Source organism: Dryobates pubescens, chromosome 28 (genome assembly GCF_014839835.1).
Source record: "Dryobates pubescens isolate bDryPub1 chromosome 28, bDryPub1.pri, whole genome shotgun sequence".
Taxonomy (NCBI): Eukaryota; Metazoa; Chordata; class Aves; order Piciformes; family Picidae; genus Dryobates; species Dryobates pubescens.
The window spans coordinates 7,244,786-7,271,447 of NC_071639.1; the positions used below are offsets into that span (position 1 = coordinate 7,244,786).

At 41.4% G+C, this 26,662-nt stretch overlaps 1 protein-coding gene across 1 annotated transcript in view; it reads left to right on the forward strand.

Annotated features, from left to right (window-relative positions):
- The first annotated feature begins 5,538 nt into the window (after window positions 1-5,538).
- Window positions 5,539-26,662, forward strand: part of FAM184A (family with sequence similarity 184 member A) — a 62,497-nt gene continuing 41,373 nt past the window's right edge. Inside the window, exons 1-2 of the mRNA XM_054174005.1 lie at window positions 5,539-5,847; window positions 25,693-26,547. Of these exons, the coding sequence (XP_054029980.1) occupies window positions 5,680-5,847; window positions 25,693-26,547 (1,023 nt within the window). The 5' untranslated portion in view covers window positions 5,539-5,679. The remainder of the gene's footprint in view (window positions 5,848-25,692; window positions 26,548-26,662) is intronic.

Sequence of the window (26,662 nt, forward strand, 5' to 3'; positions counted from 1 at the left end):
GCTTGGTGCCATGGTTTAGTTGTTTAGGTGGGTTGGATTGGTTGATGGGTTGGACGTGATGATCTTGAAGGTCTCTTCCAACCTGTTATTATTATTATTATTATTATTATTATTATTATACTGCAGCCACAAGATTATAAAACCCAAAAGATGTAAGGACCTAAGATCTACCAGGTAGAGTTCTAAATCTATATTTGTCACCCTTCACCACAGGCTCATTATTGACTGAAAGCTTACTTGCCTGCATAGAGGCAAGAGGGTAACTGATTGAATTTCTCAGATGAGTACCCTGAAACACTGTCCCAAGTGTGGACCTTAAAAAATTAACAGTCTTGTTCCCCCACAAATTAAAAGGTCATCAGATTATCTCAAAGATATCAGGATTTTTAGGGTATTTGTTTGTTTGTTTCTTCCACTTCCCCTTGCATATTCTTCCTGATTATATGCGCAGCCATAGCAAGGCAATTTTGGCTCTTTTGTCCTGTACAGATCTGAAAATATGTCCCCCTTTATATCTTTTATAGCTAACAGAAGCAGCCATTGTTACTTGTGCACATTCAAAACAAAATTGTTTTGTATGATTTCTTACACAGAAATCTCAGCATCATAGATTAAACTCAGCCTCAGCAATGAGGTCTTTACCTTAAAGTAGGACATGCTGGGCTTACTCAGTCATTATATTCCATCAGGTTGGCTTGGACCAGAAAATTAAAGCAGATATGTTTAAGCAGTATTCTTATTTGGGGTATTTCATGTTACTATTTTAAATGGTGAATTATGATGTCATAAAACCAATTAAACAATATAAGCTTCATGTTATGTGTATAATAAATTGTTAGTTTAGCACTCTCTCAGAAACATATTTTTTTCCTAAGGAGCCTCCATATTTAAGAATGTATTTACTAAATACTTGCATAATTCAACCATTCAACATGATGAAAAAGAAGATTGTTATATAAACATCTCTGTTCATATACATTTGCAAAGAAAAAAAGGTAGTCATTTGAAAGCTCATTCTTCAGAGTTGTAGCTGCAAGCTTACAAATTAAACAGCAGAAACCTGCAAAGACCAGTAGGTTGAATTTCTTGCTAACTGTCCGTTCAGTAAAAGCTGCTGACTTTCTGACATCCTCAGAGTTGTCAAAAGACATTATCACAAAGCAAGCCTAGCCCTTCCAAAGCTTTCTGTCTATAAAGAATCTGAAAGGGAGTTTTGTGCCCATGGCTTGAAAATGAGGCACACAGTGACTGCACACATTTACCTAAGTCAAAGCTGTAATACATATTCCCAGCAGACTGAATGCAACTGAAATTCTTTCCTGGCTTTGCAAACCTCAGTATTTCTGACTTTTAGAAAACAAACACACACACACACCAGAATATCTGAACAACATAGATATAGATATAGATATAGATATAGATATAGATATATAGATATGCATATATATAAAAATACATATATATGCATATATTTTCATATATATATATATATGAATATATACATATATACATACATATATATATATATATGTAGAAGAATGCAAAAAAAAGCACAGGTGGATTTCCACATAGGAGTGCTGTTGATTTTACTCCAGAAAAAGCAAAACTATCAAGTCATTGTATGTCTTGCACATCAGCTGCTATGTTACAGACACATAAAAATGCAATCTTAAAGCAAGTATTCATTAGCAATATTTTCAATCTTATAACAAGTCTGCTGCATATCTCCACCAAGAACACTCCTCCACAGTGCCTATGCTCACATGGTGACACTGGAGAGATACAAATTCTATGTCACTTACGTAAGCCCCTGGTAATAAAGACACTAAAGGTTTCTCTGTGTAGTTTTCACAGCAAAGATACACATCAAGAGCCCTGCCTCATTGCTTTTTGCACCCTTCAGCCGGCCCCGAGCACTGCTGCCTCCCCATTTGCTTCTGGATGGCCTCAGCCCAAGCCCTGGGAGACCTCCAGACCTACAGATCAGACTATACTAATGAGACATGAAATCCCACCAAGGGAAAAGCACTGGGGTCCTGACTGTTCAGCTGCATAAAGCCTCTTTGCAGAAGCAACCTTTAAGAAAACAGGCTCCATCCTACACATGCAGAGAGCTTAGCAGCCACCAACTGAGCTCCAAAGGCACAAAGTATGTAAAGAGAAGCCTGAAAAACTACAAATATGAAAACTGCTACTAAAAATCCTATGAAATATTGACAAAGAACATTCGTTTTCATTTAAAAGCACCCAGACAAAACTTAGTATTTAGCAACTCGGTACAAGGAGACAACAAAGAAACATATTTGACTATTTCATCTTAGCAGATACAAATCACTTCATAACGCTTCAAAACAATGATTTGGGGCCAATATGAACCACAGCAAATGGGCACAGTCCTCAGAAGAAACTGGAAAAATAGAACAGTGTGGCTTTTCATCTCAGAAGTGATGTTGATGAATCCAAGGCACTAAAATGTCTTTGAAAAATCAGTCTATCCACAATATTTTAAATGTGTAAATTGAAATAGTCTTTTCTGTATTTTTGAGATTTCTAGAAGCAAAAACAAATTGCTTCCAAGAATAATGAATAGAAGTACAGAATATTGATCCAGCCATTCCTTAACATCGGAGGCATTATGAAGTACACTAAAGCAAGTGCCCTTTTGCACGAGAATAAGAAGGTTGCTTAAGGTCACACAATCAGCCAGACACAACTGTTATCTGTAACCAAGTCTTCACAATCAGACTGCTGCTTTAATTAGTAGCTTGACCTTCCTAGACATGAAAAATCAAGTCTCCTCTGACACTGAATTATTTTTTTAATTTCACAAAACTGAATTAACCATATGTGCTATTCATGGACGGCATCCACGGACACAGATTTGATACAGATGCTCCTAATATTCTTTCTGCCCCTTGTATTTCATCTGCATGAATCACTGCCTGGGTAGGCACCATCTGTCCTTTGTTCTCCGTAGCCAGAATGGGCCACTTCAGAAGGGAAAAAAAAAAAAAATCACTGTCAGAATTTCCTTAACAATGAAAATTCTGAGCTTAAGGCAACAAGCCTTAAAGACGAGGGCTAAATCCCTTCTTAGACTCCTCACAATTGGAAATGGTTTGGGTTTATTGCATCTTTCAAGATGCGAGACTCTTTCCAGAGCCTCTGTAGTTCTTGTGTCCCTTTTCTGAACACCTTTCCAGTGTGCAGATGCATGGAAATTACAGACCCCAGATCTCAATGCAAGCTCTTCTCCTGTATTCTTCACAATCAATCTGTACAGAAGCAGCAGCATCTAACTGTACTTTCTGCATGGAGTCCCATCTGTGCATCAAAGAATTTCATTTGCCCCACAGCCTCAGGTTTACACTTGGCAGTTCATTTTCAGTTGGTCATTTATATTATGATGCAAACACGAATCTCTATCAGAAAGGGAAGCAGATTGCTCTATAATATGGTTCTCTTCTTATAATTTACTATTCCACCTATTGCCATCATTTGCAGATTCTCAGGGATACTTTTCTCCATGCCCTTGTTGAGAACAACAGATTCAGCTGTGCATTTTTTGTAGTTTACCTCTTTGATGTATCTGTCTGCCTACAAAGACTGCAGGCAAAGAAGAAATTTTTAGAGCAGAAAAAAAGCAGTAAAAAGATAAACTGCTCAGCAGAGAGTACCAAGGACTCTTTAAAAGATGAGTGCAGAGGCTGTTAATCAGGAAATCAAACGTGTCCAACCACATTAATATATAAATTCTCACAAGACCAGAGCCAAGCAAAGAGACATTAAATTGTTAAAGAGGGTGGTTATTCTCAGGAATTGCACAGGATGGAAGCAGAAGAAGAGAGCAATCAAAGCCAAGCTAAAGGATGTACTAAATTCAGCTGTGAACTCCTTCCGGCAGAGACCTCTGTTCCATACTCATCAGATCGCAGGTCTGTAACTGTGGTCTGTGGAGGCAGCGTCTGTACTGGTGGAGACTGGCCAGCCCTAGCAAATACCTCCCCTGTCACTTGAGGGTTCACTCTATGGTCTGTGAGCACCCTGGATTTTCTTCCTTCAAACCCCTAATTCACTGTGCAGTCAAGTGCTTATCTAATTTATTACTAAGTTCAGTCTACAATGCTACTTGTTCCTTCCACCTGCTCCTGTGAGAAAATGACACTGAACTCTGTTGCAGACCGGGACATACCCAAGGGCCAGCGAGACTTCACCCACTTTATTCACTCATGAAGACTGGACTGTTGCATTCCTGGTGCCTTTACAGAGCTCAAAAGCTCTGCCCTAGACCCCTCCATCCAAATTCAGTTGGTTTGACAAGTTTGCAGACGACACCAAACTGTGTGGGAGTGGTGATCTGCTCAGAGGTAGGAGGGCTCTACAGAGGGACCTGGACAGAGTGGCATAGGGAAGTGATCATACCCTGTACTCAGCACTGGTGAGGTTGCACCCCAAATACTGGGTCCAGTTTTGGGACCCTCACTACAAGAAGGACATTGAGGTGCTGAAATATCTCCAGAAAAGGGCAATGAATCTGGCAAAGGGCCTGGAGAACAGCTCTTGTGAGAATCAGCTGAGGGAACTGGGGTTGTTAAGGCTGGAGGAAAGACTGTAGGGAGACCTCCTTGCTCTCTACAGCTACCTAAAAGGAGGTTGAAGTGAGATGGGGGTTGGTCTCTTCTCTTTACTATCAGGTGACAGAATGAGAAGAAATGGCCTCAAGTTGTGCAGAGGGAGGTTTAGGTTGGATATTAGGAAAAATTTCTTTACTGAGAGTGGTCAGGCACTGGCACAGGCTGCCCAGGGAGGTGGCGATCACCATCCCTGGAGGTGTTCAACAAAGGTGTAGCCACAGCACTTTGGAATATGGCTTAATGGCCATGGTGGTCTTAGGTTGGTGTTTGGACTTGATGGTCTTAGGCGTCTTTTGCAGCCTTTATGATTCTGTGGTTCACCACCAGCACTCACTGCATGCTCAGGGCTCGCTGTGAGGACGAGGTTTAGGCATTTGACTCGCCACAAGCCCTAACACAGAGGCAACCCTGCCTAAAACCTGTACCTGTGCGTCTCTCCCTCTCTGCCCATGGCCAGGCCTCTCGCAGCAGCACCCGTGTTGCAGAAGGGTCTCCCCCCGTCCTCGCCCGTTGGGGCTGCCGCCAGCTGCGCCCTCCGGCGGCTCCCGCCCGCCGCCCGCGCCAGCGACCGCGGGGGCGAGCAGGAGGCCGCGCGCGCATTCGCCGCGGGAGGGAGTCAGGCCGGGCCGCTCGCGCTGGGGCACGCGCTGGGGCACGCGCTGGCGGGGCGGTGCGCTGCAGGCGGGGCCGGGCGCTGACGCGAGCGCTGCGCGGCGTAAACAGCCCGGCGGCAGCCCGGCAACCGGCTGCCTTCGTCCCGGCGCCGCTCACGCCCGCCCGAGGGCCGGACCGGCTTCGCTGCTCGGGAGGACGGCGAGACAAGAGAGGCGAGGCTGGCGTGGCTTGGCGCAGCGGCCCCGAAGGGCTGAGCCCGCAGCCCGGTACCGTTGGTGGAGACGGCGGCACTAGGAAGCGCCTGAGGCCGGTCCCGGGGCGGGAGCAGCCGCCTCTGGCGGCGCTTCGCGGCTGGGGCGCCCTCGGTGCGGCTCCCCGATAGGGCCCGTGACGGCGGAGCCCGAGCAGCGGCGGGGGCCGGGCGGTGAAGATGGCGACCCCGGGGATGGGCTGGCAGCAGCCGCAGCACAGCTACGGCGGCAGCTCCGTGCCCGGCGCGGGGAAGCTCGGCTCCGGTTCGGCCCAGCCGGGACTGGGCGCAGAGCACAGCCCGGACCTGCATTTCAAAATGAGCAAGAAGATTGCTCAGCTCACCAAGGTGAGGAGCGTTTTCCCGCGCCGACCTCTGCCGCCTTTTCTTTCCGCCCCTTGTTCTGTTTCCCTTAGCATCTTGCCGGCACCGAGGCAGAGATGCGGCTGAGAGAGGCCGGGTTTTACCTGTGAAGGCCGAGCCCGGAGCGACTGCTTTGCCCCGGGAGAAGCCTCCGTGTCCGGAGGGCGCCGTGCCGGGTCCTGCGGTGAAAGCTCGGGCGCACCGCGAATGTGGAGACCGGGAGCGGCGGGTGTCAGGCAGGAGCTGTGCACGGGAACTGCCGCAGTACTGGTTCCCGGTTAGCTGTGTCCACATTTCTTCTGGCACAGCCAGGTATCTGGGTATGTGGGGGTGATGGCTGATTACTAGGATGATCTTTGCTATTGTGTTGCTATTAACGTTGGGAAGGAATTTTCAACCTGCCACAGCTATGTGGACTGAAATTTGTAGCTTCTAGCTCCTTTGTAAGTGGTTCTCACAGTTTTTAAACAGATGTCAGTGATGCTCGCTTTACTGTAGCTGAAGAGAAAGCTGTTTAAGGTGTCTGGCAATATCCTAAATGGTGAGGGAGAAATGAAAGTATTGCTGCTCTTGTGTTGCTGATTGAACAGGTTCGTTAGAGATCCCCAGGATAGAAAATAAATTGTGCGTTTGCTAAAGGCTGGGGTCAAACTACAAAGTGTTCTAAAAGCATACTGTTAAGGTTGGTAGGCTCGACTTTTCAGATGTGATTGTGGCTGTGATTTACTGAGAATAACTCAGCGAAATGCCTTGGTGATGTCATCTCTCTTGTATGATGTTTAAGCTATAGGTGAATAGCATTGCTTAGGAAATAAAAGGCAGATTATTTTCGTTAAAGCGGAAGAAACAGTTTTTGCCAGGAATGAAACAGCTGAAGGCTTAGAAGTAATTTAAAAGCACGATGGGAACTGCTAGTAATCTTCAAATGTATTCTAAAATGGATGAAGGTGACATTTCATTGCAACTAATAATGAAGAGAATGAAGACTGCTGGCAGTCGCTCAGTGGAGACAGTTCATATTTATGCACAGCTGATGTACTGTCGACCATTTAAAAATAGTATTTATCATGGCCCACTGTGCACCTTAATGTGCTGGGAAGCTGATGACTGAGGAGTATTTCATCTTGCCTTTGAAGTCAGACTCCAGTTTCTTTATATTGGTGGAACTAAAATTATAATTTCATAAGGAGGAAAGTAGAATTAAAGTAACCTAAAGAATCTTCTTTTGATTTTACTCCAGTTGCATATTGTGAATTAAAATATTAAAGACGTGACTGCAGACTTTTGCTCCTTGAAAGCTTCAAAAAGCACCTAGAGACCATAGAAGTATTTTAGACTCACTTTAATACCTGCTGCATATATAAAATACTACTTCCAAAGAATTAATTTTTATGTATGTGGGTGTCCTTTGATATCACTTCCTTTCCTGTCTCTAGGAATTTACTCAGCCGTTTGTGGCTGATCTCAGAAGCAGTGTTTCCCTTCGGTTGTGAAGTTATTTGTGTATGCCTATGAGTTCCCCATCACTGGCCATGTGCCCTCTGATCTCTGTTACTCTGTGATGCATCTTGAGGTGGATGTGAGTTAAAGATGGATTTAAATGTGTGGCACTGGAATGTTTTGAACTTCTGTATTGGGAAACATGAAGAGGTTGAATGTAAATACTGTGGTTTTAGAAGGTATTTTATGACCCATAGTAGAGTTCTTCTAAAATTCTAGAAACTCTGTGTGTGTCTGTCCTGCCAAAGAGTTCAGAGTAGTGCAACTAAAAGCTATGAATTGTCTTCTCACCAGTTTCAAATGAGCGTAAACTATGCTCTTGTCCAGGGAGTTTACATATGAATGAGACTTCTGACTGGAAGCTTGTATTTGTTACCCAGTGATTTGCAGATTGTAGTATTGGTTTTGTTCGTGTTCTATTTTCAAGTTTTAGGGAGAACACTTGGAAAAGCAGCTTAGCTTTGTACTGACTGATGGTCTGGAGCGGAGAACAGAATTTATAGATGTAAAGCACAACGTATAGTAAAAATATTTGTGCTGCTCCTACTGCAACACTGTGATTCAATATTTAAAGATTAAGGTTAAAAGTATTCCATAGCATTAATTACTAGTTGGGAGGTTCAGGTCCTACATTCCTATTTGTTACTTGGCCTTTCAGAAACAGGGGCTTAAGTATAGAAACTTCTGGGTAAAGTGTTAGCTAAACTTTCTAACCTGCTCTGGAATCTGAAGCCTGAGTTGTTAGATGGATGCAGAAATTCTTTCCTCTGTAGCTTGAGTCCTTTCTAAGGATGAGTAAATGCACTTATTTCTGTAAGTGAGAGTTAACTGTCAGAGAAGAATTAGCTTCACTTTGCAGCAGATTTCTGGAAGTAAACTGATATGAAGAAGATAGGATATTGTGGTGAAAGTCTTTTGACCAAGTTCTAGCTTGACTTCTGTTCTAGCTTTGTCAAATGCTTACTCACTTAAGAAGTTTCTAGTTTACTGATGAGGAATTCTGTATACTTAAGAAAACCACTTCTTAATTATATACCACACTTCTTGCACAATTTCCAACTGTTTTCCCCATTTTTGTCTTTTAACTCTTCTCCAGTAAGCCTCTCAGTGGGTTTAGAGCTGGAGTGACTTGCTCTACCAGGTCAAAACAAGTCCATCAATAAAGTCTGAATCTAAACATGCAATGGGACATTGCCAAAGGGGTACATGTAGTAGTTGAGCTACCCAAACAGCTTCTGTCTTCTGACAGAAGAAATGTTGACTTAAGAGTTTATTTTTGCCTACACTTAAACAGTTTGTATTGCAAGCTATGAGTAGCAGCAGAAGTAAATGCTTTCCCCTCAGAGGGTGCAGGTCATTCATGAAGTAAATGTCAAATTCCAAAATGAGGATTCCTCTGTCATGTTTTTGCCTTATTTAGAGAGAATTTGCTGTTTCAGTCAAAACAATACAGAAACACAAAGGAAATAGTGAAATTTGTTTAATAAGCAGATTTAACCAGTAATCCAGAGTGAGGCAAAATAAGATACAAATTATGTGGAGCACAACACTTCTGAAGTGCTTAACCATGTTTTTGCTTTTAGGTAGGGAGGAAAAACTTACTTGATTTAATATGCTTAGTTCACAGGGGAAAGTAAACCAAGTGGTTAGAAATGCAGCTTTCAGAAATAAAATGATACTCTCTCATGTGTGGAGACTGTGGTAAATTGTAATTTCAGTCTAAGCTCTTTATTTTTAGGCCTTTTGGAAGGTCTGTGTACCAGTTTGGGGATAAAGTAGCATCTGACACAAAGATTAAAGCCAACAAGAAATGAACTGCGATTACGAGATTGCATAGATAGGCTTGTACCACTGCATGCTGGAGTGCTAATGCAGGGCTGAATTATGCCTGCTGCAGATGGAAATATGCATATGTATATTTAATAAGTTTGCATAAGACAACTGGAATAGACAACAAAAAAAGGCAAGTTGCTGCTGCGCTTACATCAGCGGGGGAGAATGGGATTAGTTTCTACAGTTGCCAGAAGTGGCTTTGTTTTGGTTTGGTGTTTTTTTTTGCTTTAGTTGGCAGCTTGAGCATTTGTGATTGAAATATCTGCATCCTAAAAGTGTCTGCAAAGTCTGTTGTGCAAGACCTGTGAAATCCACCTAAATCTTTGCCTTCTATGGAATATCTGCAGGGGGTCCATGTGGGGATTATGCAACGGCAGTCATAATTTATGTGGTTGCGTGATGTTAGTTACAGCAATGTTATGGTAACTGGAAGAAGCGTCTGTAGGTGACACACAGATGATCTGTATGTCTAATAAAAAGGAAAAAACTCTGTAGAACTCCCCATCTTTTCCCCTGGTACGTGCTTAGGGCTGGATAGTTCAGTTCTGGAAGAGTTCCAAACAACAGCCTCAGCTAGTTCAAAGGCTAAGGCAACAAAGTTATCTGAGAAGCACCGTAGTTGAGTAAACAAGAAACTAGAGTGGGGTCTCCTGAGACTGGAGTTCTGTTCTCAAATCTGCCATCACTTTACTGTGTGAATTTGAGAAATTGTTTCAGTTGGTTTTGTTGTGGGGTTTTTGGGTTGGGTTTTTTGTTGTTGGTTTGGTTTTGTTTTGTGTTGCTTTTTGTGGGGAGTTATGGTGGGTTTGTGGGGGCTGGTTGGTTTTGGTTTGTGGTTTTGTTCTGGTTTTTTTTGGTGGGGGGAAGTGCTGGTGTGTGTTTTCTTCACGGGTTTGGGAGTTTTTTTGGTTGCTTGGGGTTTTTTGTGTGTGTTTGTGGTGGTGGTGGGGGTGGTGGCTGGTTTTAAACCCCCTTAATTTTCTACTTTGTTTTCCTTTCTGACTTCCTGCCTTAGAGGGAAGTACTTGGAGAATAGATGTTAATGTATAATAGTTAACCCACTGAGAGAATTAACCCAGAGTGTTGCTTGGCAGTGTAGATAGCAAATTTATTTCAAAGAATACATTTCAAATCTGATGCTCTTAAATCCAGATGGTTATGCCTTTTTTTTAATAGTTAAAAGTTCTCCCTCAGCTATCAGGATGCAGTGCTATGGAAGTAACGGCCATAGGGTTTAACTTGCAGTAATGATTCTTCACAAAGTGCTTCCAGTGAAACTTTGCCAGTATTTATTTGGAAGTATTCTGCCTCAGGAAGCAAAAGTAAGCCTCTTGCAGAAGGTTCACTGTGCACAGTGAGGGGAAAAAAGGAAAATATAAGCCCTGTAGAACTGTTTTGATGTTAGCTGTCATCATGTGGTAGTTGATGCCATTAACAGTTTTGTGCAAACTGGAGTTTTAGTTTTTTAAGCAACCTTATGCCATCTCTCCAATGTGTGTTAACATTGGCAGCAGGCCAGTATTTGCTAACAGTTCTAGGGTTGCATGAAAAGAACGGAAATTTAGAGGCGGGTGTGATCTGACTGCAGATTGGTGTGTCAAAATTGATGCATATGCTTCTGACTGGTAATGTGGGAATAAGGGGTATGTTTTGTTAGTGCATAAAATAGTTTGCAAGGACTGGAAGATACACAAAATGTAGTATTAGGTGTTCAATTCTTTTACATTTCTCTGGAGATGTTTAAATTTGGTTTGTGTTAATTACACCAGAGATAGCTGAAGTCCCTCAAGAAGGGAGAGACTGAAGACAGGAACTGAGAGACAGTTATTTTTAAGGGTAACAAAGCTGGTGAGGGGTTTGGAGCACAAGCCCTATGAAGAGAGGCTGAGGGAGCTGGGGTTGCTTACCCTGGAGAAGAGGAAGCTCAGGGGAGACCTTATTGCTCTCTACAACTACCTGAAGGGAGGTTGTAGACAGGCAGAGGTTGGTCTCTTCTTCCAGGCAAGCAGCACCAGAACAAGAGGACACAGTCTCAAGCTGCACCAGGGGAGGTTTAGGCTGGATGTTAGGAAGAAGTTCTTCAGAAAGAGAGATTGCCCATTGGAATGTGCTGCCCAGGGAGGTGGTGGAGTCACCATCACTGGAGGTGTTTAGGAAGAGGCTGGATGAGACACTTGGTGCCATGGTTTAGTTGATTAGGTAGTGTTGCATGATAGGTTGGACTCTATGATCTCTAAAGTCTTTTCCAACCTTGTTAATTCTATTGTATTCTATTTTTAAAGCAAACTTCTTAAGGTTTTTCTTTTTTCATCATGCTAGTGAAGTCTCTCCATCTTGTCTGGCTCTGTCCATGTGGTGTTCTCACTGTGTCCTTACTTGGCAGTAGTTGTGATCTTAGCAGAGGCTGTTCACAGAAGAGTTGTTTTCTGTACTGATGGTGGTATAAGGGCAAAGATGGGACTGGGTAAAAATGGCAGGGCTTTAATACCGTCTGGTATAGTTCAGAAAAATCACATAGAGCTTTTAGTCTCCCCAAACCATCTTCAGACCTTAAATATAATCAACAGTTATTGTCTTTATCTGAACACTTTCTGGTTGAAGAACTTAGAATAGCTTTGAAGCAGCTGTGGCTTCTAATTTAGACCTTCCCATGTTTAAAAACTAAAAATAAAGATTTGACAGTCCTGATATGAAGCCTAGGAACTCTCTTTTAATGCTGTTTATTCCTAGTCAAGACTCATTGAAAGAAGTTACTTATTCTGGTATCTTGAAGACCTCCGGACCATGTATCCCTCATAGTTCTTCTGTCTGCTGTCATTGCACAGTTACAAGGGCAGGTGAGAGGGTGCTGTTTGGACTTACAAAGGCTGTATTTTAGAGCTCAGCGTTGTGGTATGTGTGAATTAGGTCAATGACTTTATAGCCTTTTGTCACAAGATGTGAAGAAGAAAGGAGTAAGGCAACAATGAAATGTTTCATATAATAATAAAAACCCCTTAAAATTCCTTTGCTTTCCACCTCCATACCCTGAGTGGTTCACTAGTAACTCAGGGTTCTTCTAGACTACTGCCAGCTCAGTGTTTTAAAGATACTTTCTGTCTGTGTGTAACTGAAAGTGTGATGTTGCTGAAAAACTGTCTGATCACACATTTGCATGCCTAAGCTACTAATGTGCTTGTGCATACATCAGCTTCTCTGAGGTTATTTTGAGGGTTTTTTAATGTTGTGCAAACATTAAAAGCAATTAAAATGAAAAGATCAATACACTGGGGGAGAGAATGAATGCTGTGATGTGACACTTAGGGACATGGTATAGTGGTGGACTTGGCAGTGTTAGATTTGCAGTTGGCCTTGATGATCCTAGATTTTCCAGCCTAAATGATGCTATGATTCTCAATATATCCTCTTGCTCTATGCTTATTCTTATTCACTGCTATAAATAAGTAAGAGTTACAAGAACTAGAAAACTGTTAGATGCTGTTGGTCTGACATGTACTTCAGCTGTTGCATCTGATACATCAGTATAATAAGAATATCTAAAGAAAACCTGTAAGAAGAGGGTTTTATTACCGAGTTTAGTGTTGCTAATATGTGAAAACCTAAAAACTAAACAACAAACATGGAGGCCACAAATGCATCCTGATAGTGCAGGAGCCATGAAGTTTAATATCTGTTAACATTTAGCTGCTTTCCACGTGTGATGTTATAAATCCCATGGGGAAAAAATGTTTTAAGTTTAGTTGGATTTTGAAGTGATTTTTTTTTAGCAGCTATTACTTTTTTGGGTAAGTACTGCATTCTGAAAGAAGGCTTTTGCTGTTACCTCAATTCAGATGAAATCAAGAAGTGCCAGTTCAGAATTAAGACCATAATACTGAAATGCTTTCCTCCAGATGCAACAGTTGTAAACAGGACAGTCTTTTATATGTATATCTGGAAAATGAACTAGTTGAACTCTATGTAATTGTACAAGGTATTTGTAGTTTAATTTCTTTGTACACTAATAAGTTAGTATGGACACAGCACTCTGAAGTACTCAGTCCTGCAGTTGATTTGTCAGGTCTTTACAGCAATGTGTCAGTAGAAGACAGTCTCTTTTTTTTTGATACCTGGAGTGTCATGGATGTGCACAGAGGTGGTTTCAAAACGAGCCTTCCTACTTGAGTAAAAATCCAATTGCAATTTAATCTTAGTAGTTGTTCTGTATGGTTTTCAACCATTGTAAAGCTGTTTTCAGTAACAGGATTGTTTGTAGTTGGCAATGTCTGTGTTATCCTGCAACCTGCTGGTGTTGTGCACTTTATTTCTTCATGTATAGAAGTAAAATTAGACGTGTACTACATCTGATGAGTATAAATTTATTGTCAAGTCACTGTAATAGTACAGTAACTGTCAGCCTTAAGTAGCCACTGGAATTCTTTCAATATCTCATTATTTAAACTCAGGCTTTGACTTTTATTAAACAGTTATTTTGTCAGTGACACTGCTGTTTCCCTACCCCTTCAAGTCTCCATTGAAAACTTTACCCTCTTGTTAACTATGTGGAGGAGGGGAACGTTACCTTTAATAGTCACTAAGTTTTTCTTGCTGTTTGCAGGCTTACTGCTAAATCTAGCAAACCTCAACATAACATTATGAAATCAGATGAGCATGACTCTTGTCTGATACGAGTTTGGCAGTAGTAAGCCAGGCTTCTGTATATTGTTCTAATGACTGATGTCATACCAATAACCAAAGGCATTGCTGTCTAAAAATAACCAGAAGAAACAAAAACAGTCTGAAGCTATTCACCATCTTGTCCTACTTAATGCATATTACCTGGTTCTGCTCCCTCAGTCAGGCTTTTTTAACTCAATCTGGAAAGCTATGAGGAGGAACAACCTTTTGCTGAGGTTGTCACTTGGTTAAGCTCAAAATGACAGCCTTTAAAAATAGCTACTGTTAAAAAGTTCATGAAGTCCTCCTTGTTCCAGGTGCTTCCATTAAGTGAAAGACAGCCTTTTAGCTAAAAATGATATGTTTATAAGAAATACATGCTAAGCATAATCTCATGAAAAGAGAAATTGTTCCAGCCAGTTTCCTAGAATTTCATTTCTGGAAGCCTGAATAGTAATGTGGTTAGAAAAGAGGTGTGCTACAATCCAGAGACTTGTAATTGAGCAATGGTTTTGCTCACAATGTGACTGAAAGCTATAACTTCTAGTAAAGGGTGTCTGACACTGCCTCCTCAGATCAAGTGTTCTGCAGCATGTATGCTGATGTGTTTGGATGGGTCATGCTGTACTTCAGTAATCTCCTGTGACTTTGTCCTGTTAAAGTTTGCCAAATGAGTGTAATGGTACATTAGTTCCCTAATCAAGATTAGGGGAAAGGACTCTTTTAAATCTTTTCTTAATCTATTTTGTGTCATTAAGTTTAGGTTTCACACTTCAAAAAACACAAAGTTTATTTGTAGCTTGTAGTCATAGGTAATGGAGGATGTTTGCAGGCTTAAAAAAAAAAGGGACTTAAACACCTTTAAAAAATTGTGTCTCTCTTTCCAATATTAACCTGTATTGCAAAACCAATAATGTTTGGTATCCTCATTACTTATTTATATATACATATAAATAATACTTTTTGTGTTGTGCTGCTGGGTGGTAGAAGATAAGAAATGTTTGATCCATTCACTTGGATGAGTTGTTCACTCGCTTTCCATATTGTATCCAACACAGCATTAACTTTGTTCCATTAAGTTCCTGTGTCGTAAAAATCAGTCAGTCCTTACCCTCTCCCCCTTCTTTTTATTTTTACTTTTTAAAAGGATATAGTTCTTTGCTTTATACTGAGATTTGCAAAAATGTGTTCTAAAATAGAAACTGATCTTTGGCAGGAAGGACAATTCACTTGTTCTCTGAGCTGATCTGGGTATGTTCTGTGGCTGTTCTCTACTTCCGTGGTTCTTGTCTTACCTTCCTCTGTTTCCATGTTCTGCTTCACTCCACCTCAATTGACAGTGCATGAGATTGTAATTCTTGTAATTTCTGTTGGGGCAGGCACTGCTATATTAAATACCCTTGTACCTTCTGTACAAGCAAAGAGCCTGAAGCAAGTTCAAGTTCTGTTGGTTTGTGTTATTGTCCATAGCTATGAGTTGATACTCTAAAATGAACTGTATTCCATAGCCCACAATATAATATCTTTTTTGACATAGATCTTTGTGTAATTAGTTTTTATTTTTTTTTTTTAGAATGTTTTGTGTTTGGTTCTTATGGGCCTGTGATCCCTGTTGCTGACAGAAGCTAAATTTCCTGCTTTTAGAAAACTGTTGTGTTGGTCAAAGTTGGAGATGGAAGTAGCATGTCTCTTCACTATAAAATGCATATGCCGCTGTATCTGCCTGTATGAAATTCTAGTAAATGTAGCTCCTTAAATTTAAGTCTTGGCTGGCATGCCCTAATGAATGGCTGCTTTAATGGCCATGATGATGTCAGGTTAATGGCTGGACTCAATCTTGGAAGTCTTTTCCAACCAAAACAGTTCCATGATTCTGTTTGATTCTAGATTTGTTGCCAATGTTCTCATGTACAGAAAATGGATTCTTGTATGGTATCATAGAATAGGGAAGAAATTCTTTAAGTGTACGGAGAGAATGAAAGAAAATTCTCTCATCTTGGAAGCAAAGCCTCAGTATTTTGTCACAGAACTGAAAAATCCTCGAGTTTAGCCACGAGGTCTGTCCTGACTTGCTGCCGCTGTCCCTGGTGCTGAACGTGCGGCGCGCCAGTGGCGGGGCACCTGCCGCGGCGCTGAACGCGGCCCGCCTCAACATGTTCACTTCGCTGTGCACAGGTCATAGAATGGCTTGAGTTGGAAGGAACCTTCAATTCCAACCCCCTGCATGGACAGGACTCCCACTAGACCAGGTTGCTCAAAGCCTCATCCAGACTGGTTTTAAACATTGCCAGGGATGAGGCATCCACAACGTCTCTGGGCAACACATTAGTGTCTCACTACCCTCATAGTAAGGAACGTCTTCCTGATGTCTAACCTAAATCTACCCTGCTCTAGTTTAAAGCCATTACCCCTTGTCCTGTCACCACAGGCCCTTCTAAATGCTCCCTCTCCAGCTTTGTTGGGGGCTCCTTCAGCAATTGGAATGTCAAAAGCAAATGAGTTTTGCATCCAGTGGTGCAAACCAGTACAGTTCCCTTATAGCAAGATCTCTTTAGAGGCCCACTTTACACAACTACAACTGCCCAGTGCTTGTTTGTAGTCAATGTAAGGAGCTGTAACATTAATTACATTGAACACTAGTGGGTAAGTACAGTGAGTTACTTCTCTGAAAATGTGTGCCATGCCATTTTGTAGTGGCTTCCCAAAAGTCTGACAAAAAGAAAATAAATGAAGATAAAAATATCCACTAGTATTTTTCAGGGACTTCTATCAGTCAGCAACTTTGAAGTTTGAGAATATTTAAATGAGTGGCAACATTTTATTCATGTTATTAAAGCTCTAGAGGAGAGGTGTCCTAAGCTGACTTGGGGTAAATGCAACACAAACCTTGATGTTTTCCTTCAGGTTTTATACTTGCTTTAATTCTGTTCTCAAGTAATGGCATTCTAAACCTTTTAAGGATTTGCAGGATTTTAAGGAAATGCAGTTGTCTTAAAATTCATGGAAGACATATATTCTGTTTCTGGATGTTGCCCAACAGATCTTAGATTTAAAACCTCTTGTAGCTCTCGTCAGAAGAGGAAATTGCATCTTGTAATGTCAAAATAAATGTTTTTAATTTTAATCAAAACCATCAATACAGATTTGCAAGATGACTACTTTTACCCTGATTCTCTGCTTGACTGATGCTACTTTTTATTTTGGGTAGCTTTGTCCTTCATATCGTGGTACTGAGAGAAAATGCATTTGTTTGTACATGGAACAATTCTTGTGGACTGAAGATCTTTGCTATGTTGTTTTTACTGTTGTGCCAAGGGCACACTGCTGTTATCTCCTCAATACAAAGTCAGTTGCTCAGCTCAGAGAACTTTCCAGTGCATTGTTCACAGTCTAAATGCCCACAAACAGATGCAACACTAATCTACTGCCTTAATTTCCTCCAGGGATCTCTGTACCTGAAAGGCTCAGATAAAATATGCATATACTCCAGAATTAATTCTGTAAGGAAGTGCAGCTCAGTGCCTAAGACATGTCTTGGAGTAGCCCTTTGGCCTATTCTGTATTCCTTGCAGCAATTTAAGGTCTAATTATATAGCAGATGTGTTAACTATATTCTGGATAGATGATTGGAGGGGAAATGGGATTCTTTCTCACCAGGAGGCAGATTGGGAAATTTGTACATCTGTCACTAAATCTTTTTTTTTCTCCTTTCTTCAGTATGCTTCTCAAGATTTAACTGTCTTAGGAAATGGCCTAAAGCTAACCACACTATAGATTTGTGATGGTTATTTCTGACATAACCTGACCGATAGAGGTTAACGTGGCAGACTGGAAGAGGGAGGTTGGTTGAGTGTGGGTACTGCCACATCTCTCCCAGCATAAGGGCATTGGGTGGCAGGTGCAAGTGCATTCTAAACCAGCCTGTAACAGGAAGAAGTACTTCACCCAAGCTGTGTGCAAAACTAGTTCCTAAACTAGGCCTGTTCATTTTCTGAATACCTTTTATCACAGTGGAGTTTCCTAGCATACATCCTCTTTGATCAACTCTTACATGATCTTTTCTGGGGGGAAAGGCATCACTCTGGAAGTAATTTGAGTCTCTGACATTCAAGTCAGATTTATTGCTTAACAACTTGGAGTATACAGTATAGCTGATTTATTTATTCATTTCTTTTCTGCCTTTTATGAACATTGGGGTTTGTGCTGAGAGTCCAGACAGCCTGCATCAGATGTTGAAACATTAATGTTCTGGTGGTTACACCTTCACCACTCTTTATTCTTTCCCTGTGCTTGTTTTCTGAAGAAAACTGTTATGTTCAAGTAGAAATCACATAGCATAGTAGACTGCATATCTTATGTGTAGAAACTTGTCTGTCCTTAGGCAACTGGGACAGGGTGGAAGCTGAAGCTGAAATGCAGGTTTCACTTCTTGATGTGTATAGTATATGAGGGATATAGATTAGAGGGCTTCAGCATTAACAGCTCATTTCATATCTTGCTTTCTGAAGTACAGTATAGCATTACCAGATATGAATTTTCTCTGTGATGCAGCTTAAGAGCCTTGTAAGGAAGCTTGTATCACTTTCCTGCAGATGTTCACAAAACACTGAAAACTTTAGCTTTCAGGGTTTGGTTGGTGGGGTTCGTTGGTTGGTTTGTTTTGTCCCATGGCCTGAGATACTCAGTGATAAGGCTTCTTTGTTTTATGCTGGTTATAAGTTGTTTGTAGAAAGTAAGACTAATTCCTGGTGGTGAAAGTGAATTTGTGATTACTTAATGCTTTGGGAATCAGTCCATACCTGCTTTCTGCTGCTTTTTGGAATGTTTGTTTGGGCTGGGGGGCACGTTCCTTCTTTTTTATGATACACCAGTATCACTAATGTTCCATTTTCATGACACATCAATGAATTAATTGCATTGAGTTCTAGTGTATTTTACATAGTGGTTCTGAGGTGTAATTAAAATTTAATGGAAATTAACAAGTGCAAGCATTTATTTAACTTTTTATCTGTGAAAGGACACATTTCTGAACTGTACAAAGCTCTGTTGGTGTGCACTAAGCTTGGTCATTTTTAATGGGCTTTTCATCATAAATAGCTTTGCACATTTATGGAAGAGAGAGAATAGAAGAAACTAGGTTGGAAGTGAGCTTTTGAGATCACTGTGTCCAAGCTATCATCCAACACCACCTAATCAACTAAACCATGGCATTGAGCACCCCATCAAGTCTTCTCCTAAACACCTCCAGTGATGGTGACTCCACCACCTGCCCAGGCAGCCCATTCCAATGGGCAATCACTCTCTCTATGAAGAATTTCTTCCTAACATCCATGTTGTTTTGGAAGCTGTATTGTCCATAGGCTTTCTAACCCTACAGCTATAGGTAGAATGCCATAGAAGTTCTATTGAAGTATAGATTAGAATTAGGAAGAGAATCTACCAAAAGCATAACAGACAACTAAGTATCAAAATCTGTCCTCACTTAGGAGACACATTAACAAACTAAAGCATAAATGCTGTTTGATAGCTAAATTTGAGACTGGACCTTGAAAACTTGGTAGAGAACATCAGCAAACTTATTGTCTACTGCTAAATGTTTCTTAATCTGCAAAGCAAATTGTTCTGTACAGTCCCTTACCAAGTGAAGGCATCATTTATCATAGAATCACAGAATGGTTTTAGGTTGGAAGAGACCTTAAAGATCTAAATTCCAGCACTGCTGCTATGGGCTGTGACACTTTCCACTAGACCAGGTTGCTCAGGGCCCTGTCCAACCTGGCCTTCAACAGCTCCAGGGAGGGAGTATTTATAGTGCTGTGGAATTCAAATGGGTCTGTTGGAAGCTGAGTTGTACACAGAGTAGTCTGACAACGTGCCTCAGAATAATTTCTAGGGAATTTATGACTTTCTGTTCTTGATGTTGCTTATGAAAATAATTCTTCAATCTTTCTCCTAGCTAATTGTATGTTTTTCCAACATGCCACCAATCCTCTTGTTTCCATTTCCACAGGAAAATGGAGAGTTTTTCAGTAGTAGATGGAACTAGGCATGCTTATTTGGGAGGCTGAATATATAGAAACTGACATGTGCGTGGTGCAGACCTGTAGCCACCTCAGGGCCGCAGTCCTTGAGCTAATTATTTAATGTGGGGTTGCACACGAGTGCTCAGTAATCTTCATTCCCTTTTCCTGCAAATCTTCTGAATTTGTGTTCCTTGATTTAGGATTGCCACTCCTTTTTCAACTGCTGAATTGAGGAAAAAAGAAAAAAGTATGCTGAAGAAAGAGGACTTCTTAGTTGCCTTTAATTTCTTTATCATATTAGCTAGGCTGGATTTTCTCCTTAGGATAACTCACCACACCCAAAACTTGAGGTCTTGATGAAGATTCTTACTTGTCTAACTCATCTTGGAAGTGAAAAATTGTGAGCAATCTTACTACAGACTTCAGTATGATGAATTGCTGGGAGTAGGAGTTCATGTCTCCCATTTAATGTGGAATAAAGGATGTATTATAAAAAGAGGCAAGTCTAGCAAATCATTGAAATTCCCTTAAAATAGCCTTCTTGTATTCTAGCTGCCAAACAGAAGCAATGTTAGAAGTCTATTGCAATTGCATGGGATGGCTTTTGAGGAATATTCACTAGTGTGGCTCTCTGGAAGAAGACTCTCTCCTTGACGATGGGATGAATGCAAAGAGATGCTTTAGGGTGAAGATATATAATTGTCTGGTTTTATCAGGCCATCAATTTTATTATAGGTCTATAATGGAGATACTATAATTTTCCTACTTAAATTATTCACAGTCTTTCATTATTTTTCTTTTCCTTTTATTTATTGAATGGTTCAGAAAAGTTGTGGTGGAAAGAACTGCACAAACTTTCCCAGTCTCCATCAAGGTACTTTAAAATGTGTGTTCAGTTCTTTAGGTTTTTTTGTAGGACTTGCTAAGGAAATGTAGAATTGGTACATCTTCACTGCTGCTTGAAATATGTCTGTGCTTTCTCCAGCTGTGTGCTATACAAGTAGACATCAAAGTGAATTGAAAACTGCCTGAGCTGCTGGGCTTAAAATATGATGGTCATCAGCATGAAGCCCAGTTGGAGACAGTCTCTAATGGTGTACTCCAGGGGCTGATACTGAAGGCATTGTTGTTTAACATCTTTGTTAGTGACCTGGATGATGAGACAGAACACTGATTCAGTGGGTTTGTAGACAATACAAAACTGGGACAAGTGGTTGATAAAGCAGGTGGGTGGGCTGCTATTCAGAGCTGGACGGGCTGGAGAAATGCACTGACAGGAACTTCATGCAAAGTTGTGCATCCGGGGGGCAGTGTAACGAGCCCATTGTTGGGCTTGACTGGCTGGAAAGCAGCTTTACAGAAAAGGCCCTGGGTCCTGGCAGCCACAAGTTGAATATGAGCCAGCAATGTGCTTTTGTGACAAAGGCAGCCAGCAGCATACTGGGCTGCATTAGAAAGAGCATGGCCAGCAGCTCAAGGGAGCTGATCCTTCCCATCTACTCAGCACTGCTGAGACACCTGGAGTGCTACATCTAGTTCTGGGCTTTCCAGTAAGAGAGAGACATTGACATTCTGGAGCATGTACAGCAAAGGCCACTAAGGTGATTAAAAGACTGGACCATCTGTCATGCTAAGAGAGGCAGAGGGCTGAGACTGTTTAGCCTGGAGAGGAGAAGGCTCAGGGGGATCTTAGGAATGTGTGTATGTACCAGATGGTGGGGAGAAAAGGCATATTCTTAGTGGTGCCTTATGAAAGGAGGAGGTAATAGACACAAACCTAAACATAAGAAATTCAGTTGAAATGTAAGAAAGCCCTTCTGCTGCAGGGATGGTCAAATACCAGAACAGATTGGCCAGAGAGGTTGAGAAGTCTCCTTCCTTGGAGATACTCAAAACCTACTTGAACAAGGCTTAGCACAGGTTGTGCTAGACTCTGCTTTGAGCAGGGGAAACTGGGCTAAGTGACCTCCAGGGGGGCATTCCCACTGCAGCTCATCTGTGATTCTGTGCACATCTTGTTTCTATAGTGGTTAACATGCCAAACCTTTCAGTTGTTGGTGTGAAATGACAAAACTAACAGCCAGTATTGTGTAAATACAGAGAGGTAGCTAGTAATTGGAAAGAATTTTAATTTCTGGTAGATACTGTAGCTTACTGGAAAGTATCCCAGTGGGCCATAGCAGTCTTGTCCTAGATTCATCTCAGGCTGAGCTTTGAGAATAAACTTGGACTCCCAAGTGGTGTGATTTGAGCAAAAGTGACTTTCTTTGCTTACTGTATGATTTTTGCTCCTATAATCAAGGAAAAAAGAGTAGGAGCTTAGTAATCAGTCCTTACTTTGAACATGATTGTTTATTTTTTTGGTGAAAATATGGGTATTTTTTGCAGAGAAAGGGGAGAGAGATTACTTCCAGGTAGTATATTTCTGGGGAAGTGGCTCCATTTCTCCTGCAGTTATTAAAGATTCCATGCATAGACAAGTTCCAAGTTGGAGTTTCCTTTTTTCATGCTGGAAAATTAGCATTTGCCATTAAACCTCCAGTGATGATTTGGTGGTTAAGGCCTTCCATAATGTTGGGGAAAAAAACAAACCCCCAAACCAAACAAAAACATCTGGGAGTCTTACAGTGTGCTTTTCCACTACTATTTCTTTCTGGTATGGCTGCATACTTTCTTTTTGAAGGCTGCATAATTTTCCTCCTTTTAAACAAGTCTGGAAAGTAGAGAGACAATTAGGAGCCAGAAATGGGTTTATTTTCCAGCATGGCCATTCAAACCACTGCTGAGGAATTCCTCTTTGTTCTGTACATGATGTATTTCTGTCTGAATAGCCTCTCCTGCCGTGAGGAACCGCTTGATGCTGGAATTGGTTAGAATCTGTAGGAGCTTGTGGGTAAATAGGAATCAAAATAGATCAGACTTTGGGGTAGGGGGGAACCTGCAGGCAGAGTGTGAAACTGAACTTGGTTTTGAGGAGGAGAAACTGTGAAGACCTTTTCTGTGGCTTCTTGTACAGCAGAGCTGCATCAATGGGGAGACTGAATACAAGAAACCCTTTGTTTTCATGTGGTCAGTCCTGAGGACTCGTCAGTGTGCATCAGTAGCGTGTGTAAGGGACAATAGTGCTATGTTTGTAAGTAAACAAAAAGGAAAAGAGATCATCTTTCTTCTAACATTAGCTTGATTTCCAATTTATCCAAAAGCACTTGTGATGTTTTCAGGGGATGAGCAGATTTAGAAGTGGAAATGCTTCATTTTGTTTTACTCTTTCGTGGTTGTTCTGTCTCTACCACCACCCTACAGATTTTAAACAGTAGGTGAAGATAATGGGTCCTCTGTCCCAAATCACTGACAGGTTATGCAGGAGCAATTCTTTGTTGGCACTGTCGCTGTGGAGTTCACTAAGTGGGTGTGCAGCCCTAACAGAGTCTGAGGATAGTTCTGGAGGCTCTGGTGTTCCAAACCTGCAGGTACAGACAGCACCAATGCTTATGAGCAATAACACGCCAGTGGCACTGCAAACAAGATGCTTGACCTGAACTGGGCTAAATACAGTGCCCTGAGCCAGGATCCCACACGTGAACTCTAAACTGAAGGTTTGCCAGAGACATAAAGCGGATGTTTGTGTAATGTGTGGTGGTGATGTTTCCTTAGAGCTATCAGTTTCCATGTAAAATGGGAAAGAATGAACTACAGATGTTTCTTGAGAGGTTTTTTTCCCCCTATGCTGCAAAATATATTTGGCACTTAATACTAGTATTAAGGTGAATTGCAGATATTTAACTAGAAAAGCATTCCATCATGACTAAATTGCTGGCAGGAGCAGATGACCAAAGGCAGCTGACCATGAAAGAGTTGGTCAGCTCTCCAAGCCACGACATCTGGTTTGGAGGCAAAAATATTTCTCAGCCAAATGGTCAGACTTTTCATCTTTCAGCCAAAAACAGGGCTGAACACCAGTGTGTGTTTGTATTCCATGGAGTTCCAGACCCCAACACTAATGCAGCAATAGACTCATTCAGCCTTACCTCCTTGAGTATTGGATTATTTAGTTATATTCTATTATTGGCATTAAAAAAAAGGTTATTACTATTATTGTTGCTGACTTCCTCTGTTATAATTCTGCATATCAAAGCACATAGCATTTCAATAGATTATTATTAATTATGTTGTTGAAAGTATTAAGGCCTTTAGCTGGCAATCTGGGGGGTGTTGGAGAGAGTGTGGTTCTGTCTGTACCTCTGGAATGATACGCTAACAGAAATTACAGTAAAGCCTGATATAAACTTAGTGTGGATGGTGCTTTTAGAGTGTAGCTGGCAAAAACACTAATTACTAAAATGAACAGTTTATGCTTCTTAATAACATGCAGTTGCACTGAAAAAAAAAAAATTGCTAGTATTTTAAAATGCATTTACAAGCAGGCACAGGAAATGACTCATTCTCTGCCGAGTGCAAAGCTTGCTTTATCTGCCCACCTCCGACTTTTGCACCCTTACTGCCTCTTGGGTGTCAGAAACTTACTTGAGCAAGAACCATTTATTTTAGCTGGGATTTTAAATGTATTGATTTGTCCCAATGTATTTCAGGTTTGGTTTCCACTTCACTGAAATGCTGTTAGGTTGTTTTTGCTTCAGTTAGCAGAGGCTTCTTTTTCCATGTTCCTATGCTAATCCACTGCATTGACTTCTACAGCTGACTCTTTTTTCTTATCTTTGAGCTGTTCCATTACTTCAAAAAATACTGAGATTTATAATACAGTAATTTGAAAGAGTTGGAATTCAGGCTGCTGAAAGATGTTGTGATGCACCATTCATGTTGTGATAGGATGAGAGAGAATGGACTGAAGCTTGAGGGGAGATTTAGACTGGAAGAAATTCTTTACAGTGAGGGTGGTGAGACACTGGAACAGATCACCCAGGGAGGTCGTGGATGCCCCTTCCCCAGAGGTGTTGAAGGCCAGGTTATATCAGACCTTGAGTAATGTGGTGTTGTGTCCCTGTCTATGGCAGAGGGGTTGGAACTAGATCACAGTATCACCAAGGTTGGAAGAGACCTCAAAGATCATCAAGTCCAACCTGTAACCACAGACCTCATGACTCATGAGATGATCTCTGAGGTCCCTTCCAACCCAAACCATTCTATGAATTTCTGATTTGTGTGCATCTCATTTTGAAGTTTTCCATGAGACACCCATGCCCTTCATTTAGGGAATGAATGGGGCTTAATGCCTATGTAGATGTTCAGTGCTCTCCTCCAGCAGTGTATGCACACTTGGGGTTGGGCTCTCCCTTTTTACCTTCTTGTCCCCACACTTGTTGGGATTTCTTGAGAGGTCTTGGGAGAGGGCAGGGAGGGTTGCTGCTGCCCCACTACCCCATAATGCCTGGCATGCCCCATGGGTCTTGTTTGCAACTGTAGAAAACTTGCCAGAAGCAACTCACTATTCCACCTCTGTAGAGCACCACCTGCTTCAGCTGCTACTTGGTTGAGACAAGATGGTCAGAAGTTTCATCAGTCTCTCACAATAAGCTAGAAAAATTGAATCAAAGTAATGCAAGTTAAGCTGGTTTTGGTGAGTTACTTACAATTATTTCCTTGCTCTATGAAGGTGAATGAGGCTGTTTATTTTTTTTCCTTGCCATCTGATATTGTTCCATATTTTTTTCTTATGTCTTATTTGTATCATGAACACCTGCCAGTTTATCCAAGAAAATTTCAGCATGCCTAGGTGATTATTCCACCTACCCCCCTCCCCAAGATCTACCAGATAATTCTAATGCCTTTTCTGTAATACAGTCTTACTTTGTGTTTCTAGGTAATATATGCCTTGAACACTAAGAATGATGAACATGAAGCTGCTATCCAGGCCCTTAAGGATGCTCATGAAGAAGAAATTCAGCAAATTCTTGCAGAGACCAGAGAGAAGATCTTGCAATATAAAAGTAAAGTTGCAGAAGAAATGGATCTCAAGAGAAAGATCCAAGTCTTGGAGGAGTCACTGGAAGATCATAAAAAGATGAAACATCAGGCCTTGACAGAATTTGAAGCCTATAAGGATAGGGTTGAAGATATGCAACTTTGTGCAGAAGCTCAGCATGTCCAACGTGTAGTGACCATGTCAAGAGAAGTAGAAGAGATCAGAAAGAAGTTTGAGGAAAGGCTACGAAGTTTCATACAGTTGCAGGTGCAGTATGAGAAGGATAAGCGTACAGCTCTGGAAGATTTGAGAGCTGCCCACAGGCTTGAGATACAGGAACTGCTGAAAACTCATCAGAGTCAGAATGCTACTTTAAGTAAGGGGCAAGAAAAGCTGGAGGAGTTGCACAGACTGGAGCTGGAAGACTTGAATGCTAAAGTGGAAGAGTTAAGACTGGAAAGGAAAAAGCTCATTGAGGACTACGAAGGCAAGCTCAGCAAAGCACAGTCCTTCTATGAACATGAACTGGATTCTTTGAAAAGATCTCAGCTTTTCACAGCAGAAAGCCTGCATGCTTGCAAAGAAAAAGAAGTGGAGCTAAGGAAAGAATTTCAAAACCAGGAAAGTATTTTGCGGAAGAATCTAGGAAAGCTGAAAACTGAACTGCAGATGGTCCAGGATGAAGCTGCCACTCTGCGGGAGAAATGCCAGAAACTTCAGGTGGCTCTTGGTACAGCAGAAAACAATGTCCAGGTGAGACAGATGATAGGTTGTTCTCTAGGCTGGGACTTGCCTATCTCTGTTCTGGCTAGTAGGTTGAAATGATTGGAACACGTATACTGAATTACCTAGGGGTGCTGGTTGGTGG